At 41.5% G+C, this 23,791-nt stretch overlaps 8 protein-coding genes across 8 annotated transcripts; 4 read left to right on the top strand and 4 right to left on the bottom strand.

The window, feature by feature from the left end:
* Nucleotides 1-2,348, bottom strand: BCR41DRAFT_365909 (UDP-glucose/GDP-mannose dehydrogenase family, NAD binding domain-domain-containing protein). Its single transcript, XM_022026189.1, has 3 exons — nt 2,224-2,348; nt 1,479-1,752; nt 1-1,174 (listed from the first exon to the last, which is right to left on the bottom strand). Exons 1-3 carry the CDS (start codon nt 2,258-2,260, stop codon nt 91-93), a joined length of 1,395 nt encoding a protein of 464 aa, XP_021875082.1. The 5' UTR covers nt 2,261-2,348; the 3' UTR covers nt 1-90.
* A 1,629-nt stretch (nt 2,349-3,977) lies between these two features.
* On the bottom strand, nt 3,978-5,716 carry BCR41DRAFT_365912 (peroxisomal biogenesis factor 11). Its single transcript, XM_022026190.1, has 6 exons — nt 5,430-5,716; nt 5,080-5,091; nt 4,830-4,957; nt 4,510-4,724; nt 4,236-4,346; nt 3,978-4,097 (listed from the first exon to the last, which is right to left on the bottom strand). The coding sequence occupies exons 1-6, from the start codon at nt 5,629-5,631 to the stop codon at nt 4,031-4,033; spliced, it is 735 nt and encodes a 244-aa protein (XP_021875083.1). The 5' UTR covers nt 5,632-5,716; the 3' UTR covers nt 3,978-4,030.
* Nucleotides 5,717-6,744: 1,028 nt separating this feature from the next.
* BCR41DRAFT_18864 (transmembrane amino acid transporter protein-domain-containing protein) lies at nt 6,745-8,814 on the top strand. Its single transcript, XM_022019803.1, has 3 exons — nt 6,745-7,024; nt 7,240-7,287; nt 7,392-8,814. The coding sequence occupies exons 1-3, from the start codon at nt 6,956-6,958 to the stop codon at nt 8,688-8,690; spliced, it is 1,416 nt and encodes a 471-aa protein (XP_021875084.1). The 5' UTR covers nt 6,745-6,955; the 3' UTR covers nt 8,691-8,814.
* Nucleotides 8,815-9,349: 535 nt separating this feature from the next.
* BCR41DRAFT_427061 (major facilitator superfamily domain-containing protein) lies at nt 9,350-12,331 on the top strand (the record flags this gene model as incomplete). The annotated part of the gene is made up of 5 exons (XM_022030828.1): nt 9,350-9,455; nt 9,632-9,962; nt 10,106-10,158; nt 10,275-11,136; nt 11,265-12,331. The coding sequence occupies 5 exons, from the start codon at nt 9,350-9,352 to the stop codon at nt 12,184-12,186; spliced, it is 2,274 nt and encodes a 757-aa protein (XP_021875085.1). The 3' UTR covers nt 12,187-12,331.
* Nucleotides 12,332-12,583: 252 nt separating this feature from the next.
* On the bottom strand, nt 12,584-13,236 carry BCR41DRAFT_427062 (hypothetical protein; the record flags this gene model as incomplete). The annotated part of the gene is made up of 2 exons (XM_022030829.1): nt 13,118-13,236; nt 12,584-12,994 (listed from the first exon to the last, which is right to left on the bottom strand). Exons 1-2 carry the CDS (start codon nt 13,151-13,153, stop codon nt 12,584-12,586), a joined length of 447 nt encoding a protein of 148 aa, XP_021875086.1. The 5' UTR covers nt 13,154-13,236.
* A 2,236-nt stretch (nt 13,237-15,472) lies between these two features.
* On the bottom strand, nt 15,473-16,095 carry BCR41DRAFT_427063 (hypothetical protein). The gene is made up of 2 exons (XM_022030830.1): nt 15,968-16,095; nt 15,473-15,874 (listed from the first exon to the last, which is right to left on the bottom strand). The coding sequence occupies exons 1-2, from the start codon at nt 16,038-16,040 to the stop codon at nt 15,651-15,653; spliced, it is 297 nt and encodes a 98-aa protein (XP_021875087.1). The 5' UTR covers nt 16,041-16,095; the 3' UTR covers nt 15,473-15,650.
* Nucleotides 16,096-18,765: 2,670 nt separating this feature from the next.
* Nucleotides 18,766-22,740, top strand: BCR41DRAFT_18898 (hypothetical protein). The gene is made up of 4 exons (XM_022019809.1): nt 18,766-19,473; nt 19,654-21,547; nt 21,639-22,300; nt 22,505-22,740. Exons 1-4 carry the CDS (start codon nt 19,003-19,005, stop codon nt 22,514-22,516), a joined length of 3,039 nt encoding a protein of 1,012 aa, XP_021875088.1. The 5' UTR covers nt 18,766-19,002; the 3' UTR covers nt 22,517-22,740.
* Nucleotides 22,513-23,684, top strand: BCR41DRAFT_376112 (hypothetical protein; the record flags this gene model as incomplete). The annotated part of the gene is made up of 2 exons (XM_022027021.1): nt 22,513-23,276; nt 23,444-23,684. 2 exons carry the CDS (start codon nt 22,513-22,515, stop codon nt 23,682-23,684), a joined length of 1,005 nt encoding a protein of 334 aa, XP_021875089.1.
* Between the last annotated feature and the right edge of the window lie 107 nt (nt 23,685-23,791).

Consider the following 23,791-nt stretch of genomic DNA (forward strand, 5'->3'; position numbering starts at 1 on the left):
AAGAAAAACACGAATGCACTAACAGATTAAATGCAACAACAATAATAATAACAATAAAAAAAAGAAATAGTTAAATCAATCCATTCTTTTTTAGATGCTCTTGCCAATGGTCTCGACACGGAAACCAATCTCTCTGAGCTTGGGAGCATCCAAGATCAAACGACCATCGAAAATGAAGGCGGGCTTCTGCATAGAATCAAAGACCTTCTGGTAATCGAGCTGATGCATCTTGAACTCATCCCATTCAGTGCAGATGACAATGGCAGCAGCATCGGCGCAAGCCTCATATGCAGTCTTGCACACCTGGATATGTTTCTCAACCGTCGCCTCGTTGGTCCCGACACCGGGCTCAGTAAGGTCCATCTTGATCTGCGCAGCACTGACCTTGGGGTCGTAAATAGCAACATTGGCGCGCTCCTGAATAAGATAGCTGCAGAGAGTAATCGCCGCAGACTCACGCGTATCACCAGTGTCCTTCTTGAAGGCGAATCCGAGAAGGGCAATGCGCTTGTGTGTGACCGTGTTGAAGAGGGTACGAACGATACGATGGGTGAAACGCATCTTTTGATATTCATTCATGGTCACAACAGACTTCCAGTAGGCAGCGACCTCGGGCAAGTGAAGTTGTTCACTCAAGTAGACCAAGTTGAGGATATCCTTCTGGAAGCATGATCCTCCAAATCCGACCGAAGCCTTCAAGAACTTGGGTCCGATACGCGAGTCAGTACCACAGGCATAGGCAACCTCATCAACATCAGCGCCAGTGGCCTCACAAATGGCCGAGAGGGCGTTGATAGAGGAGATACGCTGGGCGAGGAGGGCATTGGCAGCCAACTTTGACAGTTCGGATGACCACAAGTTCATGGTAATGACCTTCTCCTTGGGGATCCAGCGAGTGTAAATATCGACCAACTTTTGCTGAGCTGCAAAGCCCTCTGGGGTTTGGAGGCATCCGATCAAGACACGGTCGGGATTGGTCAAATCGTTGATAGCAGTACCTTCGGCCAAAAACTCGGGGTTGGACAGGATGTCGAAACGAATGTTCTTGTTGGAGTTGGCCTCAAGAATAGTACGCATACTCTGGGCAGTACGGCAAGGGACCGTCGACTTTTCAATGACGACCTTGGAAGAGGTGGCAACCTCGGCGATACGACGGGTCGCTCTCTCAATATATCTAATAGAATCAGAACAAATTGCAATGTGAACATTAGACTCTGCAGGGTCCCACGTCTATTTTTGGATATGATTCGATTAAAAAGGTCCAAAAGAACAATAGATCAAAAAGAATCACAAGTAAAGGGAGGATGTACTTGAAAAAAGTTTTCACCTTCGACCTCAAACGCGTTTCTTTCTCTATAACTGCACCCTCTTTTTTTTTTTTTTTTTTTTTTTTTTTTTCTTTGTCTCTGCAATTGCCCTCACTCGTTCTTAGCTTAAGAGACAAATAGATAAATCACGATCACGTGAATAACACTTACGCAAGGTCGGCTGCCATACCAGCACCCATACCAGTCTTCTTAGTAGGAGTATTAACGGAGACAAAGATGAGATCGGCATCAATGATGGCTTGATCAACATCGGTTGTGAAGAACAAGTTCTTGCCACGACGAGCAAAGACGATCTCATCAAGACCGGGTTCGTAAATAGGAAGCTCGTCCGAGTTCCAGGCGTCAATACGGGCCTGGTTCAAGTCCACGATGGTGACCTTGACGTCATGGCACTGATAGGCAATAACAGCACAGGAAGGACCACCTATTTAAGAGGGAAAGGAGGAAAAAAAAAAAAAAAAAAAAAAAAAAAGAGAACGCGTATTTAGAATGATTTGCTGATAAAAACACGCAGTTCAAACTGCAAGGTGGAAGAAGTTAAAGATGCTTTATAACGAGCAGGGATCATTTATGGTAGCAAGAATCACGTTCTTGCGAACCATGTCCTTCGTGAACAGGGGAACAAAAAAAAAAAAAATTTGTAACACCCAATTTTATGACGTCCTGTGAGAATTCAGGGCACCTCCATCATCTTTTTGTCAATTGACTGCAGATATTGGGTTCCGAGTGTCCAGTGATTACTCGCTGGGTCCAGAGATTGGTATCCGATCTTTCCAACTGGTCAATCAATATGGTCATGGCTTCCTTAAGGGAGACTTCCATTGGGAGGGAGGAAGAGGGGAGATCTCAAAGCAAAGTCATTTGAACAAGTGAAGAAAAAAAAAAAAAATCTTACCGACATAACCGGCACCAATGCAGCAGATGTTGACCATTGTGGAGATATTAGAGTTGAAAGGAGGAGTAGTGGTGAGAAAAAAAAGAAGTTGGAGTTGTGATGCGATGGAGATGAGGATTCAGAAGAAAGGAATGAAAGAAAAAGAAAAGAGATGGCCCTTGTCCAAATATTTTTATACTCTTTGAGGTGCAGGGTCCCCCTTCTTCTCCCTTTTACAGTACGGACGCTGATTGGCCTGGTTGTCTTGATTCAATTGTTCCTTTTGTTCCTTTGGGATCTTAGGGGTGTATGTGTGTCCTCCTTATCGTCGAAAATGTATAATAAGAAAATAAATTGAAAACAAGCGGTTATTTTTGGTCAAAGGTTATTAATAAAAACTTTGATTCGTCTTTATTCCTTTCTGACTATCTTTGTGCACACTCCAACACTTTTTATTGGACTTTCTTTTTTTTTTTCCTTTTTTTATCCACTGTGCACTCCCTTACATCGATGCAATTCGTTCTTCATATACTCACTCTTATACTCCTGTGCTCTTTTACTCAGCAGATCCATTCAACTTTTTAATCAGTTCCTCTTGCCAATGAGCATCCATCCTTCCTCCCTTCCTTCCTTCCCGCTGCCTTTTATTTTATCTTATTTTATTTCATTTCATCTTATTTATTCCATACTATTTTCTCGGAGGCAAGAAAAGAGGGAGACAAAGAAGGGGGGGGGGAAGGAAATGGCGGAAACCACGACTATGCAAAAGGGAAAAAAAAAAAAAAAAAAAAAAAAAAAACCTTTCTATCAAAATATCTGCCTTCTTCCGACATGCCGATCTTTCCTCGCCTCTCCACCTTGCTCCTAGTCTACTCTGACACAATCGCGAAAAATCTAGGCCGGAGCAACAAGGGTGATCCATCTATCTCTACAACCAATACAGGTTTAAACTTTCCTTTCTATAACAATGATCGGAGCAAGACGCTTAATGGATTGATGAAACCAGTAAAGGAAATGATGCTCACTTCTTAATGGGATATAAGATATATTAACATTGTTATTACATATATAAATATACCACAATCATTCCAAAGGACCGTGAATATGTAACTCAATGGATGTCTGTTTTGACGCGATCAGTTTTTTCTGGTTCTCAAAATCGATTACGTAAATTAATTCTTTACATCTTTGAATGTCTGTTCCCAGGAAAAAAAAAAAAAAAAAAAAAAAAAAAAGTACATGTACATTGAATGTTCTTCCTTCTTTTTCTTCCTTCCCCCCCTTTTTTTTTTTTTTTTTTTTTATCAAATGGCTTGTGCACGGATATCGGAGCAAGCTTATGATGGATTAGAATAGTCAGATGTGAGAAGTGTTCTTATCAATTTCGTCTTCTATCACCTTCATAGAAAGATATTAGCAAAAAAAAAAAAAAAAATAATAGAAAGAGAGATAAGGAATGGGAGGCGTAAGCAAGCATGAGACAATGATGAGTTGGTTGTGTTAAGGAGAAGCTTTTCAAAAAGGTTGTCCGAGCTTCGTTCGATCTAGCTCTGAGGAGACAAGTCATAGTCCTACATCTGATTACCCAACAAGGCCTCTCCTTTTAATATCTCTCTCTCAAAAAAAGCATTTTATATACAAGGAAAAAAAAAAAAAAAAAAAAGAAACAAATAATAATGATAATAATAATGATAATAATAATGATAATAATAATGATAATAATTGACAATAGTTATTACATTTATTGCTTTCTAAAAATCGAATTTTTTCTTGAACCATGCCACACCCATAATTGCATAGCTCGTTCAAAAAGTACTGTAGACTGAGCTTATGCCTTGTTGACTTTGTTGACTTTCTCCCATTGAGTCTGAGCTCCCATGATGGCAGTAGCAGTACTAAACAACAAAAGGAAGAGCGAGGTATACATCAGATCCCAAATGCACGATTGAAATCAAAGTCTAGAAAGCATGGTACAAACAAACAAACAAAAAAAAAAAAAAAAAAAACCCTAAAACACAAAGTAGAACCCTTACCCAATAAGACCCACGGCCCCGTCGTCCAAGTTAAGGTAACCCAAACCAGTGGCAGGGATGAGCATATCCAAACCGTCTTGGAGGAGCTGTTTGTTGACAGTGTGCTGCTCCCTATAATAAAAGACGGAGAAATTAACCCACGTCAGTATAAATATTCATTAGCAAGACAAGACAATTAAAGTCATGGATGTCGACTGGGCTGATGAAGAGGCCGAATCGAAAGTCACGACATGTATAAATAAATAAGAAAGAATATGTTCTGCAGTATACGTACTTTGCAATAGCCTTAAGCTGAGCACGAGCGTCCGACTTCTCAGATTCACTGTTATTAGAGAGACCACGGGCGGCAGCCTCGCGACGGATCTGGAGCTGGCGAGTCTTGTACAATCCGCTGACGAATCCGAAAATGATTCCGGCCAACCAGAACCTGCTGGCGAGCTCGTTATACTTCTTGATATTCTTAAACTTGTAGGCACCTGATCCATCGATCTAGTCACAAATATAACAAAACAAAATCAGCCAATCTGCACTTTCAGCGCAATGGGCGTAGGGAGGCTTTCAAGCATGAAGATTATGACGCAATCAGCTACTTACAAAGATAATTCCATCAAAGGTCAAGTAACCGGCGTAGGCCAACTGCTTGCCAATGGTGAAGAATCGCAAGATTTCATCCTTGACTGATGTGGCCTTGGCAGCGTTTTCCAAGTGCTCAATTGGCTTGCCTATTGGATAATGAAGAGGAGGAAGAAGAAGAAAACAGAACCGGATTTTTAAGACTCTTGAATCGCGGTTTTTGATGGACGTATTCATAAATATCTGAAAGATCGAGCAAGCTGCTCCTTACCGAAACGCATCACTAGATCGGACATGGCACGTGAAGAATGAAGCAGAAAAGGCAGATCACAGAGGAATTAGTATCCGAGTCGAAGATTAAACAAATGATGGCAGTAAGGGCGTTTTCTGGACATCCGGACATGAAGATACTCTTGGGGGAAGTACAAAGCAGCCCTCGGCTGCTTTAGTGTGTACTTGATGCAAAAGCATGAATAAAGTGAACAGAGTCACTGTATTTTTTTTTTTTTTTATCATTTTCCAGAATTTTGTTCTCTCAAATAAAAAAAAAAAATGAATTTGCAATTCCTTGAAACATCTCATCCAGATTTCAAGAACAGAATGAATCCCATGGTCACTTACGCTTGCGAGACAAGCCGAGGGTCTTCTTGAGGTTGTTGAAGCGCGCGACAGTTTCCTTGGTGGCACCCTGGCGGAGAAGGTACCAAGCGAGGAAGCGGGAGAAATACTGAACAGCTCTGTAGATCTTGTCACGACCAACGGTTGTGGCTGTAAACTTGAGCCAAGGCTGAACGTTGATAGGTAAGCTGACGGCAGTAGACATGGCGATTGAGTAATGAACAAGAGAGGATCAAGAAGTGGTGTAAAGGAATAGAATGAGTTGTTTCTTGGTGAAAAAGAGAAAGCGGGGGAGTTTTTTTTTTTTTTTTTTTTTTTTTTCGGTCTTTAATACACAATCCCGTGTCACTTGTGTTTCCTCAGTAGAACCCGCATGGATGGAAAATATAAGATTTTCCATTGTGTGGGTGGGATGAAATCATAATCTTCAATTGTAAATTGTAATTGTAAATATATTTGTATCGTGTGGTCGGTCTTCACGTGAATCAGATCTGTTTGGAGCACCGAATCACCAACTAAGCCGAAGATTCAAAAGGAAATGGACAGTTACAGAAGGGAAACAAACTTGATCAAACAGATATCCCACGGATTCACTCTCCAGCTTTTTTTTTTTTTCTTTTTCTAGCAAACGCACAGGACACATTCAAAAAAAAAAAAGAAAAAACAGCAAAAATCAAGCCACGCTTGGATGAAGAAGGATGACAATGATCTGTCTAAATGACAAAGAAGAGCAACCCGTGTGGTTTTACCAAAGAAATTGACCATCCGAAATGATCCTTTTTTGTCCTCAATCTCATCACTGCTTATTGGTAAATTGGTACAACGATACTGAGAAAGTCACCGATATTGCGATCAATAACTCACCAATTCCTCTTGTGCTTTCACTGACAGGGACAAAACATTTAACAGTTCATATTAATGAATTATTTGGGTGGGACTATTTTTTTTTTTTTTTTTTTTTTTTTTTGACCCAATGGCCTTGCGTCTTTGTCATTGCCACTGGTATTCATGGCAGTTGTGTACCTAATTTTTCTTACTCCAAAATATCGTCCCTTTGCCCACCATTCACACATTCTCATCTTCCCATCTCTTTCATCGCACATCATCGACCTCTCTTGAACTTGCAGCTTTTACTGATCTCTACTCCACTTTGCTCTATTCTGCTTCACTTTAGTCTACTCCACTCAGCCCTTTACCTTGTCATAAAAGGCCTATATTTTCGCACACACATATATATAGATATATAGATATACATATTTCTGCATTGAATATAATCGATATTCTCAGCAGAAACGAACCAAAGCCATAGAAGCAATCATAGCCATTGATGGCGAAGACTTATGGAACCATGTCTGAGGCCGACCCCGTCCTCTATTCGTCGTCTTCCAACACAATTATCGCTCGTTCCGGTAGTCCTACCAGCGTTGGCAAGCAGACAAACGATAGTAGGAGTTGTAGTAGTCCAATCCGATCCAATATTGGTGGAAACCATGAGCGACACTCTTCTGACGAGTCCCCCTTGTTGAATCATGGATCACACGGTAATCATGATATTGGTCATGGTAACGAGGTTGGTCCATCTGCTGGCTTCTGGAGCTGTGTAAGTTCAAATCCTAATGATCCTAGTACACAATGGGGGTGTTGGGTGCAAGCATTTTTTGGAGTTACGTTGGGCGCTGTTAGATCCGCAGTTACGTTGGGCGTTATTGTATTAATAGTCCTATTATGTAACACATAAGAACTTTCCGCCATCTATTATATTCGCTAATTTTTTTTTTTTTCTTCTGTTTCGCTTTCTCCACAATGTGTTTAGACAATTAATTTGGCCAATACCATTCTAGGTACAGGCATGCTTGCCATGGTAAGTTCTGGCTGAGAATTCGCTTTTATGCCAGCAAAAGAATAAAGAATAAAAATATATAACCTTGACTCTGATTCCTGTGATCTTTTCATTATTCTTGATAGCCTGGAGCACTAGCAGCTGTGGGAATGATCTTAGGAAGCTTCATGATAGTATTTTCAGCCTTTGCATCTGGACTTGGACTTTACTTTTTGACACGGAGTGCTAGTAGGACTGAAGGCCGATCAGCGTCATTCTTTGCCTGTTCGAAACTCACATACCCTTGGGCAGCAGTGATTTTTGATTTTGCAATCGCAATCAAATGCTTTGGTGTCGGTATCTCTTACTTGATCATTATTGGAGATCTGATGCCTGAAGTCGTAAAATCTATGAGTACACTGGCGTTTGTTGCGGCAGGCGGTGATGGATCAGGAGATATGGATCCCATTCTCTGGTTCCTGATCGACCGTCGCTTTTGGATTACTATTTTCATGGGCATCATCGGTCCATTGTCCTTTTTGAAGAAGTTGGATTCGCTCAAGGCCACGAGCGCACTGGCTCTTGTTGCAGTTGTCTATTTGGTTTTCATCGTTATATATTATTATGTGAATCCGGAAGGACCTTTACCACCCAAGGAGGATATTCAGTATTTTAAATTTTCAGGACAGTTCTTTACAACGCTTCCGATCTTTGTCTTTGCCTTCACATGCCACCAAAACATCTTTTCTTGCTACAATGAATTGACGGATAACGGCCAAAGTATGTTGAACAGGATCATCACAAGCTCTATTGGAGCGGCTGTTGGCGTGTACCATGTCATCGGTGTATTGGGATACTTGACGTTTGGAAATGCTGTCGGAAGTAATATTATCCAAATGTACAACTCTTCTATGTTGGTCACGATTGGTCGTATCGCCATTGTGGTTCTAGTGATGTTCTCTTTCCCACTGCAGTGTCATCCCTGTAGGGCCTGTCTGGACAAGGTGCTATTCGCTTTTGGAGAGTATTGGCAAACGACACGTTTCGGCAAGGCCAAGAAATATAACTCACTAAACTCCCATGATGCTGATGAAGATCATGCCTCAAACACAGCTACTCTTATAGGCGCTCATCAACATGACGACCATGGTGGGGTTATCCCCGAGCCATCACAACTCAAATACATTGTTATGACCTCTGCAATTATTCTTGGAAGCTATATTGTTGCGATAACTGTTTCGGAGCTGGAACTTGTCCTGTCGCTTGTGGGCTCGACTGGATCGACAGCAATCTCGTTTATTTTACCAGGAAGCTTCTACTATAAACTACACGTAAACGACCCTTGGACTGTACGCAAGATGCTGTCAGTGGGTCTGTTGACCTATGGATGGCTTGTCATGATCATCTGTCTGTCAGCCAACATTCGCCGTATTATTAGTGGATAAGATGTATTATATATTTGGAACATGTATGGGAAATGCAACAAGAGCTGGGACGTTTGATTGATTGTTGCATAGATTTTTTTTTTTCGTTTCCTATAACAAATAGTGTATCATTCGTTCATAATTAATACATGTATTTATTCCAAATCCTTTTTTGCACTGTTACAAAGCACTGTGGTAATGAAGATCCTTCGTGCTTTGTCTTTTTCTTTTCTTTTGATACTTCGCTCTTCTCCTTTTTCCTTCTTCCTCACTGCCAACCAGAACATGTAAAAAAAAATTTAAAAAAAAAAAAAAATGGCCCCTTACTTTGCGTGGCAAATTTGGGTGAACTTGACCATGATGCTTTGACCTGACTGACTTGTTCCCAACTGAGCCTCAAGTTTGGAATGAGATTCCCAATTGTCAGTTCATTCAGTCTCATTTCACTCTTTCCCAACTCTCCTACTTTTTTTTCACTCGTTTGCATTTCCTTGGGTCTTTTTATTTTATTTTTTTTTTTTTTATTTTTTTTTATTTTTTTTTTATAAACGAATAAACGAATAAACGGTGCTGTACCGCCTACGGTTTTGCAACGAAAACCTGACCAAACAGTAAAGTCCGAACATCTTTCAAACAGAAATCCTTCCCATCCGCATCACTTGTTGGTAGCTTTGGTCAGGATGGAGTCACCCCTACTCAATCATGTGAACGAGTTGAAGGACAAAGGACCCAGACGATGGTTTATTCTGGCCATGTCGTGCTTACTTCTTTTTGGCAATTACTTTGGTATGAAGAATTAGCGCGCGTGACTTTCTCTTAGTTTGCAGTATTTTGTCTGTACAGTTACAAGTTTGGCTCACAACCTTGCTAAAAACTAACTTGATGCATATGTCTTTTTCCCTGCATCTCCTGCATGTTCTGCATGCGGCACCGAAAAAAAAAAAAAAAAAAAAAAAAAATAGCCTACGACAATCCTGCTGCACTCAACACCCAACTTCAGAAATACTTAGAAATCCCCTACAACGATTATCAATATCTTCTGTCTACGCTCTACAGTGTCTATTCTTTACCCAATACTATCCTACCTTTCTTGTTTGGGTCTCTTGTAGACAGATTTAGTCCTCAAAGGGTGTTGTTGATGCTCAGTGGCTGTGTCTGTATTGGTCAGACCATCTTCTCGATCGGAGTTCAATCTCGGAAGGTGTGGATGATGCTTTTGGGACGAGCCATCTTTGGAATTGGTGGTGAGAGCTGTAGTGTTGCACAAGCCAGTATCACAACTATGCAATTCAGGTGAGTCTTTAAAAAAAAAAAAAAAAAAAAAAAACTTCTGAGTTAAAGTATCATGGAGCTTCCTGTCAGAAACTCCCCCTTCCCCCATCTGCAAGATCCAACGTTCTTATGAGGGGGGTAATTTGTTCATCATTTACAAATAGGGGACATGAGCTTGCTCTTGCATTAGGACTAAATCTTTGTATTGCAAGATTTGGTAAGTAAGATTTAAGATTTGGGTCCAAGCGTTTTTTTTTTTTTTTTTTTTTTTTTTGAAAAAAATTTACCAAGACTATTTACAGCTTTTCAACTTTTATTCTTTGTTTGGTTAAGGATCTGTCGTGAACTCCATCATCACACCATGGATTGAGCAACTATGGGGCGTCCCAACAGCAATATGGGTAGGAACACTCAGTTGTGTGGCGTCATTTTTATCCGCAGTTGCTCTGGTCTGGATGATCAACAACCCTCCTCCATTCACACCAACTACACCCCAAAAGGAAGAGCAAGATGTAGCACCATTGCTTTTGGATGCACCAAACCCTAATACCAATAACAATGCGAACAGCGGGCTTTGTCTTACAGTAATTGACCATACTGGAACGCCTCATGCACATGCACCGCTGCCCATTATCTGTCCCCCTACAGAGTTTGCTATCGTTCAGCACCTGCCTGGGGCTTTAATGCAAGAGGATAGCCTCGTAGGGTCGGTTGATAATACCCTGTTTACACCAGATACCGCTGAGTCATCCACACGAGCATCTCTTCATATCACTAACGCAGACTATCTACAGAAGCAAGAGCTTTGGTGGATGCAGTGGTGGGAAGGTCTCAAGTTCTTTCCATCTTCATTCTGGCTGCTCTGTGCCATGACTGTGCTGCTCTACAGCACGGTTGTACCATTCAATAATGTCGCAAGTGACTTCTTGCAATCAAAATGGTATCCTAATAACCCCCGAAAAGCCACTACAATCATGAGCATACCCGATACCATTGGCGCCTTCTTAGGTCCTTGTCTGGGCATTATAGTAGATCGATATGGAAGACGTGCAAGCATCCTGATCGCATCCACAATTGTTTTGGTGATTGTCCATACTACCCTGGGTTTTACTATGATCAATCCCATATTTGCGTTCTCATTACTTGGTATAGCCTATGCGATGTATGGTGTTGCTATCTGGCCTTCCTTTGCGTGGTAAGCAAGTGCTTCTTTTGATGCCAGTTAGAGAAACAGAGAGAAAAGGGAAATGGAAATTATAAATAGCTTTACAACACAACCATGCTATCGTTCTCAATGCTTTCAATTTATTCCTTTTAAATTAGTGTCATCACGAGCGAATTGCACCTTGGTAAAGGGTATGGGATCGGTTCAAGTTTTCTCAACATCTCATTAACCGCGGTGCCTCCAATCGTGGCCACAATCCGTGTGTTGTGCGGAAGCTTCGTCCCCGTAGAGGTTTTCTTTATTTCAGTGGGGCTTGTGGGGACCGTAGTGGGATTCATACTGAAGGGGATCGATTGTCGGGATGGAGGTGCGCTGGAAGCACCGGAGATCCATGTTGAAGCACCGGTTATTATGTCACAGCCTTTAGCGGGCTCAGTTCCTCCCTCGGCAATTGCATCTCCAGCGATGTCTCTGGCTCGATACCAGCTTTCGGAGGATCAGAGGCGCCTTCGACTGATTATGCTTAGATCATCAATATCTGAATCTGGGCTTGGCTGGATGCCAAAACGCTTGGAGGATTATAGCGACGATGATGGAGTTGATGATGGTAATGATAGCAATACTAACAAGTACAGCCAGCAGAACGCATTTCTAATTCAATGGGAAGCACAAGGCGAGAATTCATCAGCCAAACCGTCGTCCGTCTATAGTCCAGATTCACCAGCACCTTCATCACTCATGCTGAAGAAGATGAGGAGGAGATATCGACGATGCCATGACCGGACACTACTATATCAGGCGCTTGGGAAGATCAGAAGCCCATTACTTCGTCAGCATTCATCCAGCTCCCGTTATGGGTCAATACCATCGCCATCCACCGCTACAATGCAAGACGAACAATGGAATATAGATGAAGAAGCAAAGACTCTCCTCGACCCAGAATGTTACAGCGTGAGTGAGTATCCTATTCTCTATAACCCATTACGGGGAAGCTCGGGTAGTTTTCGGATCAGTAGAAATGTACAGCCAGTGACATTGGATGAAGCCAGGGGAGAGGGACGAATTCCTCAAGATGACTAAGCGGTAGGGTCAGGAGAGTATGATAAGAATGAAGAATGAATCTGGTGAAGGCTCTGCTGCCCAAAAATTGAGGATTCAAGAATGGGAATGACAACTATGTATGACAGAATGACTGATACCAAAGCTGCATAGAAGTGAGAACAAGGTCTAATGCTTTAATGATTGGAGCGACACTCCCAAAGAAGCTCGGCTCTTTCTGTTGTAAACTGCTTAACTTTATTATTATTATTATTATTATTATTATTATTATTATTATTATTATTTTAAGAAAAATATTAAATAGCAATAATAAAGAAAAGTTGTATGAAATAACAACTTTTTAAAATTGATATATTTATTCATTTATTCAAAGTAATGTAGTAAGATGAAGTTTTTTTTTTTTTTTTTTTTTTGCTGCTCATGAGCGCGATACGATTAGATCATAAGCAAACTTGCCCATAAAGCCCAAAAGACCAAACTCGCCAATGTGGCCAAATGCACCGATCAGTCGTGCAGAGGGTCTACCGGTGGTATATCCGAAATAATAAAAGATCCTTCCTAGGCACCAAACACCACCCAGAACGGCTGAAGGGATCGGATAGACCACACCAATGAGCAAGAGCATTGCTAAGTAGCCCGTGAAGCCCTCAAGGGTATTTTGGTGAACGCGTTGGTAGCAGTTGAAGATGAGTTTTTGATGATCTTCTTTGCATTCTGCAGCATCTGCATAGAGGAATGGTAAAGGGACTTGAGCGATTTTGCGGTAGCTGGTTACTCGTGCACCGAAGAATATGGTCAATGCAATTGAGAAAGCTGCAATGATCACAACCTGGGGTTGAGAGAGAGAGAGAGAGAGAGAGGAAGAAGAGAAGAACTTGTTTAGCTTCTAGTTCTTGAAAAGATAATTTGTAAAAAAAAAAAAAAGAAAAAGAAAAAGAAAAGTTCAACTTACATAACCGTATTCAGGGGTAAGTTTAAAAGCATCCATGATGGCAAGAGAAGTAGAACAAATTAGTTCTTGTTTGTTGAGAGCGTTGATTAGTGATTAAGAGGAAGGGAATAAAATAAACTAAAAAGAGGAAGGGACTGTGGAGAAAGAAGGCTTTTATAAAGAAGGAGAATATACACGTTGAAAATAAAATAAAATAAAATAAAAAAAAAATAAAAAAAAAAAAAGATCGAGGCGTGTATGATGACGCGCATCTTGCGCTTGTTGAAGACGCGTACTGATCGAGGCTTTTAATTTTTTTTTTTTTTTTTTTTTTTTTTTTTTTTCGACTTTTTTCTGCGTGGCTCTTGCTCACAATTATCGATCGTTTTTTTTTTTTTTTTTTTTTTTTTTCTTGGCGTAGGTGGAAATGCGCTGCAGCACCGCCTAAATAAAAGGTACATTGTACACGATTTTTTTTTTTTTTTTTTTTTTTTTTCCAACGTGCTGGAGGGAAAACATGTCATATCTTTCATATCACTTTTTATATAAGAAAAAACTCTCTCATTATTAATAACCGACTAAGACAACAAAGAGCATGACGAGGCCGACTTTGTTAGCCACCCATTCGACTGTGAAAGAGTTTTGGATGAAGATTCTAGATTTCACAAGGCAAGGATGAGTGCGTAGTCGGGCAATGAAGATAAAACATCCATCGGATTAAAAACTTCGACAGCAACATTCTTTAACACCATTAAAGTGAAAAAAACACAACAATGTCTGCGAAACCAGCTCGTCTACATCTTCGGCGGTTAGTCATGAACATAAATTCTCGAGTGGTAGAGGAATAGCCCTCTATCTCCATTAAAGCAAGCCATCTATGCCTAGAGGATGGTCTCAATGCTTCAATACTTTTCAGGTCAAAAAAAAAAAATAAATAAAAAATAAACTAGAGCACCATATCATACATATATATCCGTCCTATGTAGTTTTTGTTTTCATTCATTTCATCATCATCACAATTACAATGAAAAATAGTGAATCATATAGATGTACTGAACATGTACGAACACAAGTATTTTTTCAGTAAAAAAAAAAGTCAAAGTTACCTTTGTTTACCGATGTTTCAGCGGGGTCTCTGTCTGGACACTCTAATTACGTACTAGTAGACCAACACCACTTACTGGAGGCCCTCCATGTATGCATGGCAGAAAAAGTTATTTATGCCAGATCCAGCAGGAAATCAAATTCTATCGTATCCACCATTATTAAAAGCGTGATATATGCGCGGCATGGAAAAGTTTGTTGATCCTTAGTAAAATATCGATTTGGACTTGTCAGTGAGTGTCCATGCATTGCACTGAAGCCATTTAGGTTGGCGATGTGTCTGACCTAAGGTACCTTGGAAGGTTGCATCCCGATGCCATATCTTAAAAACCCTTCCTCCCCCTACAAAACCTTGAAGAATATCAATAAAGCCTTTTCTTTCAATGATTCCTATCATCATCAGCTTTCCACAATCTTCATTAACCCCAATGTGCCTGGTACTTGGTACTCGGTACCTAACATCTAAATAGTGGTGCTTTCCACCATCTCCAACGTCATTGTACAGACATAGACACGCAGATAACACAGTAGATGTGAGTGTACAGCCAGACAAGCAGACAACTTGACAACTTGTGTGAGCTATCCCAAAACTCTTTTGCGGATCATGGCCAAGGAGACAAGAGTAAACTTTATGGAATAAGACAAAGACAAGCTCCGATTAATATTTGGTCTAGAGTGCCTATAACTAGCCATTAGAGGCACCGTGTAAAACCAAAGACCTGTTGCTCTCGCTATATTGTATCCGTCTTCCTCAAAGGAGACGTGAAAAGGACTAGCAAAATGCCGATCAGAATCCTTGCTATGTTATGATCCAAGTCGAGTGAGATCCCACGCTTTATTTAAGAAGGCTTTTGATGATCCAAAGCACCAAGAGCAAGTCGTTTTATTCCCATGTAGACATCCATTGATCAACTCAAAAGATTCCACCTCAATCCCAATGCTATGTCTCTGTCAAACACTCCCTCTCTTCAAATATCATAAGATCAGTCCTGGAGAGCGATCTGTTTAAAAGCTCTATAAGGGATTCTCAAAAGATCGTTAAATGTTACCAACGAATCATTGAGTGATAGGCGCTATTTATTTTTTCTATTTGCATTTCGGTGCTGCTTTTTTGTAACCCACTGAATGTATATATCATGTTTAACTGTTACTTAATACAGACGCTACACACTATTATTCCTTTTATCTCTTTTTTACAGCTCTCACAAAGGCACAGCATTGAATTTATTAGTGTGCTTCACGATGTTTATTTTTGGTCATAATAATGTCTTTATTATCGAAGTAGAGGTTCAAATAATTTTATACAGTTAGCAATTTCATGAGTGGTATGCTTGCTTCTTTGATGTCTGATGACAGGGGTAGACTCTGCGTCCGAGAGACTGGGATGTGCTCTGCTTTTTTGCCCTAAAATGGGATTAGGCCACCTTCACTTCGTGGAATGGCTACTTTTTCAGAGCCCTTGAAGGGGATCCCTGGCTTCTTTCTCAGAGCTCTTGAAGGGGATTGGCCCACCTTCACCTGGCGGGATGTCTACTTTCTCGGGACCTTTGAAGGGGATTGGCCCACCTTCACCTGGCGGGATATCTACTCTCTCGGAGCTCTTGAAGGGGATTGGCCCACCTTCACCTGGCGGGATGTCTACTTTCTCGGGGCCTTTAAAGAGGATTGGGCTAGCTATAAGATTAAATATGGAAAATGAAGTAGTAGTGAGTCAAATGCGTACTTGAACAGTACAGATACCAACAAAGACAGGTGTGAAGATCCTACCGTCTGCCCTAGGGGTGACCACAACTAAGGCGGCAGCGACTACGGAAATGACAGCGGTGATTAAGAGCTTCATGACGTATAATGGATAATGGAGATTCGAGAATCTTGTTAAGTGTTGTAAGGTATTTGAAGAAAAGAGAAGAAAGACGTGAGATGTTCTGCTTTTATATTAAATTAAAAAAAAAAAAAAAAAAAAAAAAAGATACATCAAGCTTGACACATCGAGAGAAATCAATAGCTTTCTACGTCAAAGGTGCTTTTCTGTTTTGTTATTTGTACTCTTTCAGATCATTTCAGTTACAGCGGAACCTGCTACGCTCAATTACGCTCAATGAACCAAGAACGGTTGCATGTCTATAAATGTGTACTGGTATGACGATATAGTTTGACTTTGAAGCATGCGACAAGAACGTTTCATTGGTCTTGTACGGCTATTCTCGTTTTATGCGGTTTGATGCATTTCCATGTCGACGTTTGGGTCAAACAGCCCAATGGAGGAGCTGTAGTCGTAATACATTTAAAATTAGAATGAACTAATTAGCCTTATTTGGCTGCTTTACATAATCAGCCAGGCGAAGCTGCTTGCTTGTCTTTGTTACTGATGATTAATACATTTGTCTTGGGATACTCAACCGTACCAAGTTGCTCACATTTTGGAGTATCAAACCAATGTGACGGCATACTATCGGCTCTTTTGCCCTTAATAGATAACGATCTTTTGAGAATCCCTTATAGAGCTTTTAAACAGATCGCTCTCCAGGACTGATCTTATGATATTTGAAGAGAGGGAGTGTTTGACAGAGACATAGCATTGGGATTGAGGTGGAATCTTTTGAGTTGATCAATGGATGTCTACATGGGAATAAAACGACTTGCTCTTGGTGCTTTGGATCATCAAAAGCCTTCTTAAATAAAGCGTGGGATCTCACTCGACTTGGATCATAACATAGCGAGGATTCTGATCGGCATTTTGCTAGTCCTTTTCACGTCTCCTTTGAGGAAGACGGATACAATATAGCGAGAGCAACAGGTCTTTGGTTTTACACGGTGCCTCTAATGGCTAGTTATAGGCACTCTAGACCAAATATTAATCGGAGCTTGTCTTTGTCTTATTCCATAAAGTTTACTCTTGTCTCCTTGGCCATGATCCGCAAAAGAGTTTTGGGATAGCTCACACAAGTTGTCAAGTTGTCTGCTTGTCTGGCTGTACACTCACATCTACTGTGTTATCTGCGTGTCTATGTCTGTACAATGACGTTGGAGATGGTGGAAAGCACCACTATTTAGATGTTAGGTACCGAGTACCAAGTACCAGGCACATTGGGGTTAATGAAGATTGTGGAAAGCTGATGATGATAGGAATCATTGAAAGAAAAGGCTTTATTGATATTTTTCAAGACTTTATAAGAACCGTAGGTCGATAGCAGAGGGAAACAATGAGCATTGGTAATATGTGAGCTAACAGGGCGATGATTAGAATGGTGTAATTGGAGGATGAAGGGCTTTTGAAATATGGCGCATCAGGGTACAAGCTTACTTCAGTCTGTGCCATGGAACCTGAAATTAAAAAGAAAGTTTTCACGTGCTTGCTACTCTATTACTTTGATGATCACTATGATCATCTTGGCAACCTCGAGTGGACTCAAATGGGGATGGCCCTATTTAAACTAATGTCTCACATGTTGGGGTCATTTATACTGTGATAAAAAGGGACTCGCCACTTTCTACAATATTCACTGATTTTATTTTGGGTCAATCCATTTACGATATCTAAATCGGTTGCTGTTTGAATCTCTGTTCCAAAGAATGGTGAGGATAGGAAATAAAAGGTTGAAAATTTTCATTAATGCACACGTCGTATTAAATGATGTTTCATTTTACTGAATCAGCTCCTGGAATGCATAAGCAGTTTTACAAACATCAGGCTTGGTCACAAGTCATGCATGGATCGAAGCATTGAGAGGGTTGATTGAATTTGCTGAAGCTGAAGCTAGGGCAGCTATCATTCATCTATCAACATTTCAATTGAGCTATCTGCTGAGAATTAGGCTGCACATCAATAGATCGGCCAATGATCTCTATCCAGGTCTCTGTAGTCGTTGGAGTAAGTAAGCATCAACTCTCAATCTTGAGGATCATGCATGTCGTTCCTTGTGTTCCATTTTTCTTCCCCTGTTTTCGACGCCATTTCTTCTGTTTTCATTTCCTCCTGCATTTCATCTTTTTTTGCTTGCTTGGTTCTGTCCAATGATCAATTAGGGAGATAGCAGTAGACATGCATGTTGTCTTCCATTCTTTTGTTCCGCCCCCTCTCTCCTTTCTTCCGTCTCACCTGTCACTCATTCAGGACGTTGGTTTGTGTTCCCAGAAGAGGAGAACGTGTAATGTGTGCATGCACTGCTTTTCTTTCTACCGTTTGACTTCCATCAATTGCTTGTTGTGCCTGATCTCTTCCCGCCGTCCTTTGATATATATGACCCCAAACCCCTCATTCTCCCTTATCCCCATCTCCACCCTCTTTATATCCCGCAATAAACCTTCTCTTCACTACGATTCAAAAATATATAATATTAATAATAAATACTAAAAAAACCACCAACAGCAGGGGGTTTTTTTTTTTTTCTTTTTTCTTCTTTTCTATATTGCCAAATTAAATAGCCGAATGGTACGCTTATGAAGTCGAGTCAATTGATCCTCGACCATGCTTCTATCATTCTTTTTTTAACTCTCTTTAAAACTGTTCTTCCCGCCCTTTTTTGCACACCTTTTTTTTTTTTTTTTTTTTTTTGCGGAAGGGCCCTTGTTGCTCTGATTTATATGTCTTTGTGCTCAGTTTTCTTTTTTGCCCTTTTTACTCTTTTTTATCTTTCACTTAATTCTCTCACTTTTTCACTTCATTCACTGATTCATTCTCTTTTTTCTTTTCCTCTCATCTTGACATCGCTCTATTAGCCCATAATTTACATCCAACTAAAAGAGAAAGTTCTTTTTCTTTTCTTCAGAAACATAAAAAGTAGAGCTCATTCCCTCAAGTCATGTCCTTTGTGGACGACGTGATGGAATCTTCAATTCGCTCTAAACACACCTCAACTCCTCCACTTCACTCATCTTACCAACGGGTAGACTCATTCGAGCCCCAGAACAATCAGAGTCCGCGTGTAGTGGCAGAAGAAACACCGGTAGTGGGCGGAGGAGTCACAGGAGTAACAGAGGCTGAAGGTTCAACTACGGGAGGAACTAATAAACAGACTTCCCATCGTTCCAAACATGAATCGGCACCGGCTCCACCTAAAGGAATAGCAGCGTTAGGGAACCGGCCTCGATCGTCCTCTAGCACGAAGGCGCTACTGACAATGGCTTTACTTGAAGCTCAATCAGCAGTCCAAAAGGATAATGACGGCAATATCTCAGAGGCACTAGATTCCTATAGTAAGGCTGTTACACTCTTGGGGAAAGTCATGGAGGCAGCCTCTACACAAGATGAACGTGAACGATTAAAGATCATTGTAAGTTCATAGAAAAAAACAAAAAAGAGGAAAGATCGAACAGCAAGATCTTTCTCACAGCTGGTTCTTACGAGCTCAAAAGTACTCTTACTGTCATTCCTGCTCCAATTAACGTTTTTGGTTCACATATTCTGACTTTCTCATCGCTCATCTCTGCTCTTGGAAAAAAAAAAAAAAAAGCACGACTCGTATCGGTTCAGAATGCATTTGCTTGCAACTCCGCCTTCATTGCCAACACAACAGTCTGTAATAACACCCGAGACGAATAATGAGAGGCAATCAGAAGGGGCCATGGAAACTCAAGTAGTTCAATCAACGCTAGGGACAGAGACGGCACAGAATGTTCAAGAGTCACGAAAGATACAGAGCAACGATGAGGAAAAACCTCAGGCGACGGCGCCAGTGGAAGAGTACACAAAATCTACTCCTCCTCCAAGGCCACCACCACCACCGCCTGGCTCATTGGATCTTCCGCTTTCTTTGAAAGAGGCACTAAAGGAGCAAGGTGTGACTTTTGATGACCCTTCACCACCACTACGACCACCAACTCTAGGGCTTCCACCATTGCCCATGTCCCCTCCCCCTATACCACCCCGGAATCCTCCCCCACCACCTCCACGGTCTCCCCCTCCCCTGGCGAGTATACTCGGACCAGCTCCTCTTCCTCCACAATCTGTAGCAGCCTCTGCATCAACGTCAACAATACGCTCCCATGCTCAGGCCACCTCAGTGCAGATGCACGCTATGCCACTGAATGCTATGGCCTCTGTAGAAAATACAGGAGCATCGACAACAACAGCAATGACAGCTATTTCTGGAGGTATATCACAAATAGCAATGGTTCGAAAAGATGCACCACCTAAGCAGACCAAAAAAAATAGAGCTGTTTCACACGGACCTCCTGCTGCAGCCCCTGCACCTCCTACTGGCGAGCCAAAGACGCGTCGCTTAAGAGCAGAATCAGCTTCAGTAGGGTTATCAGGAACTAATAATTTCTCAAAGTTGGAAAATACGTCAAATGAAAATGGATCAAGTCTGGCAAGGAATCGCTATCGTACAAAAACCTTTGCAGGAGTACCTCGTACCGCCCAAACAGACCTTGAGCATCAGCCACAACCACAAGCACATCCCTCACCCACACTACCATCCCAACAACAACCGCAACAACAACAGTTGCAACAGCGTCGTGTAAGAGACAAGGAGCAAAAGCCTAAATTCGTCATCTTGAAGAGCGCCCCTACTGTACCATTACCACCACCTCCACCACGGACATCGGGACCAACTACAGAGCCATTACAGGCCGCAGACTCAACATCAGCGCAAAGCAGAGATGTATCAGCTATGCATGCGATGCCCATGTCGCCCCTTATGTCACCACCTATGTCGCCACCCGTACCTCAAGTGCCACCATTAAGACCTAATCGAGTGAGCGCAGCATCTAAATTTACCAAATCAGGAACACCCACACTTACTGCTGCACACATGACGTTTTCGTCCATGGGTGACGGCAGTAACAATGGACGGCCATTGTCACCTCCACCTACTTCTCCACCACCAATCATCCCTGTATCGCCACCATTATCGCCCACTAACCCTGGGCGACGAATCAGACCGCTCTATCAACAATTAATGCCACAACCACCAATTAAGTCTCCTGAGCAACAACAACAGCAGCAGCAACAGCTTCCTGAGAGCCAAGCGGAAGTACAAGAGCAGAAGCAAGACGGAAAGGAGCAAAAAGGGCAGGTTGAAGGCTTAGCAACATTGCATGAAGACGAAAGAGAGGAAAGCCACTCATCGGAATCATCCAGTTCTCATCGTATATCTCATTCATCGGCAAGCTCTGTAGAAAAAGAGGCGTCTTTAACTATTAATTCTACTATGGCTAACCAAACTCAATCTACAACAAAAAAGGGGTTGGAATCATCGGCTAATGCCTCGGCCGACCCAGACACTTTAGTCGAGGTGTGGCTACCCAATTTATTAAATACGAGCTTTGCTACGTCAAAGATCTTTTTAGATCATCTAGAGCAGCCTTCAGATTCTACTCCTCAGGATCAAGTTTTCCTTAAAGGTAAATTGATACTCCACCAGGCTATTTCCGCTTTTACTCTCCTTTTAATATCGTCCTAATTATATAATTCTATTGAACATCGTACGGGCAGGATGGTATAAATCTACGCAGCATGGTCAGGAAGATATACCACCAGTGCCATCGATGCCACCAGTACCGCCTTTGCCGGCAGGATATAGTCAACAGTCACCAGAAATGCAATCTGTAGAACAAATGCAATCACCTACAACATCAACCTTACCAACCTCATCCACCATCACAACGAAGGCCTCGCCGCTCGCATTATCGCTTGAAAGCCAACAGCTATTGGACACATTGAGTCGAGCTACTGCAAATGCAATGGCAGCATTGGAATCGCATTCTGGAGCAGCTACAACTAAACCTGCGACACGGACTCAAGAGGCTATTTCACCAAAGCTTCTTCCATCACGGACAATATCAGCTACGACTACAGCCACAAAAATCATGGACAGCAACAGCAGCAACAGCAGCAACAGCGACAGCAACAACAACAATAATTCCCCTATTAATGCCAACTTGAAACCAAATGGAAGTGGTAGTGGGAACTGTCAGAACAATGCTGATACCAATACCAACAGCAATAACAACTCTAAAGGTAGCAGCAGCAATAACCAAAATAGCCCGACAATAGCGGCACCAGCGACCATGGCTACTACAAACAATACTGGAACTGGACGAGAATTGAGTTTACAGGATGTAATCTCGCAAGATCCTTTCGCTGGGCTGAAAACTGTAGGGTTTAAACGAGTTTGTATGGACCTTATTTTTCGGTGACAATTGGGCCGCGCTAATTCTTCCTTTCCTTTTTTTTTTCTTTTTTTTTTTTTTTTTTTTTCCCTTCTTTACGATCACCAAAGCCAATCCCCCCACATGAACTGGACCCTCCTCCTCCTGCTGACCGATTCCTTCGATGCTTCTGGTTTATGCATTTATTAGAACAAACCATGACTACTGGTGGCTTCCTCAGTCCTAAACTCTATGTACCTCGCAACATTTGGTATCAAAAGACAGCTGTCCGACTTCCTGCTATTGATGCCAAGATTCATGCATGTCAGACTCTTTCCCAGACATTGGATCGAATGGTAGCCCAATCCAAAAGTGGCAAGCTCACATTGCTGGTCGAGCTTGGTGGACGTGTCGAGAAGGGTGAAAAGGATAGAGCGATGCTTCTTCATGAACTAGCAGCCCTTGAGAACTTGACTCAGGAACTGTGGGTGAAGCTGAGCAAGAAAATGTCATTTATTCATCGACCTAATAAGAATCAGAGTGTGGGTAGTGGCAGCGCAAACGGGGGCACTCTGATGCTGGGCTTACAGCAACAGGGATATCGCCCATCCCATCTTTACCAAAACCAAGCACTTTATAATCCTTCAACGCAAACACACCGTCATGGGGATCAAAACCAATCGGATGAGCATGGGCCTTCTTCCGCTTCAGATCCATATAGCTGGCTTGGCTCAGAAGAGATGTGGGCCTCAACATTACAGTCTGGAGGACTGACCGCTGGGTCAATATCCTCGGGATCAGTCTCCTCTGGTACCTTGACGGGCTCTTCCATGGTAACTTCACCGGTTTCAGAGAAAGGTAGCGGGAACAACAACAACACTAGCCATAAAAGAGTGACTTCTGGTGGTGCTGCCAGCGATCTAAAGAGCCAGTGGAAGAGTTTTTCAAAGTCGGTGCAAAAGTCCATCGCCACTGACAAAATGTAAATGTCTTTTTTCTTTCTTTCAGGGGTTGAAATGGAATATAACGACAGCTGTATTAAGGACAATCCAACTGACTTTTTTTTTTTTTTTTATTTTTTTTTTTTTTATTTTTTTTATTTTTTTTATTTTATTTTTTTTATTTTATTTTAATTGACTAATGTTTTAGTGAGGATACCACCAGCTACACAGAGGCTTTAATTCAGCTATTCCAATCTAGTTACATCTTGGAGAGTATGCTCAAACATTTTGAAGCCTTACCACCACATCAAACTCATTTCAAGATCCTGGGTCGACTCCAACGGATTAGTGATTTCTACAACTTAGTTGTGTGTGCGTTTGTAATCCGTGATCTGGGTGAACTCATGTCAAAATATGTAAAGCGCATGGGCGCAGCAGTTGCTGAGTAACCAGGAAAAAAAAAGGAGAAAAAAGAAAAAAGAAAAAAAAAAAAAAAAAAAAACAAATAATAATAAAAAGCCAGAACATGTAGTATAGAATGAAGAAGCACGACTAC

Source organism: Lobosporangium transversale (genome assembly GCF_002105155.1).
Source record: "Lobosporangium transversale strain NRRL 3116 chromosome Unknown BCR41scaffold_105, whole genome shotgun sequence".
In the NCBI taxonomy this organism is placed as follows: domain Eukaryota; kingdom Fungi; phylum Mortierellomycota; class Mortierellomycetes; order Mortierellales; family Mortierellaceae; genus Lobosporangium; species Lobosporangium transversale.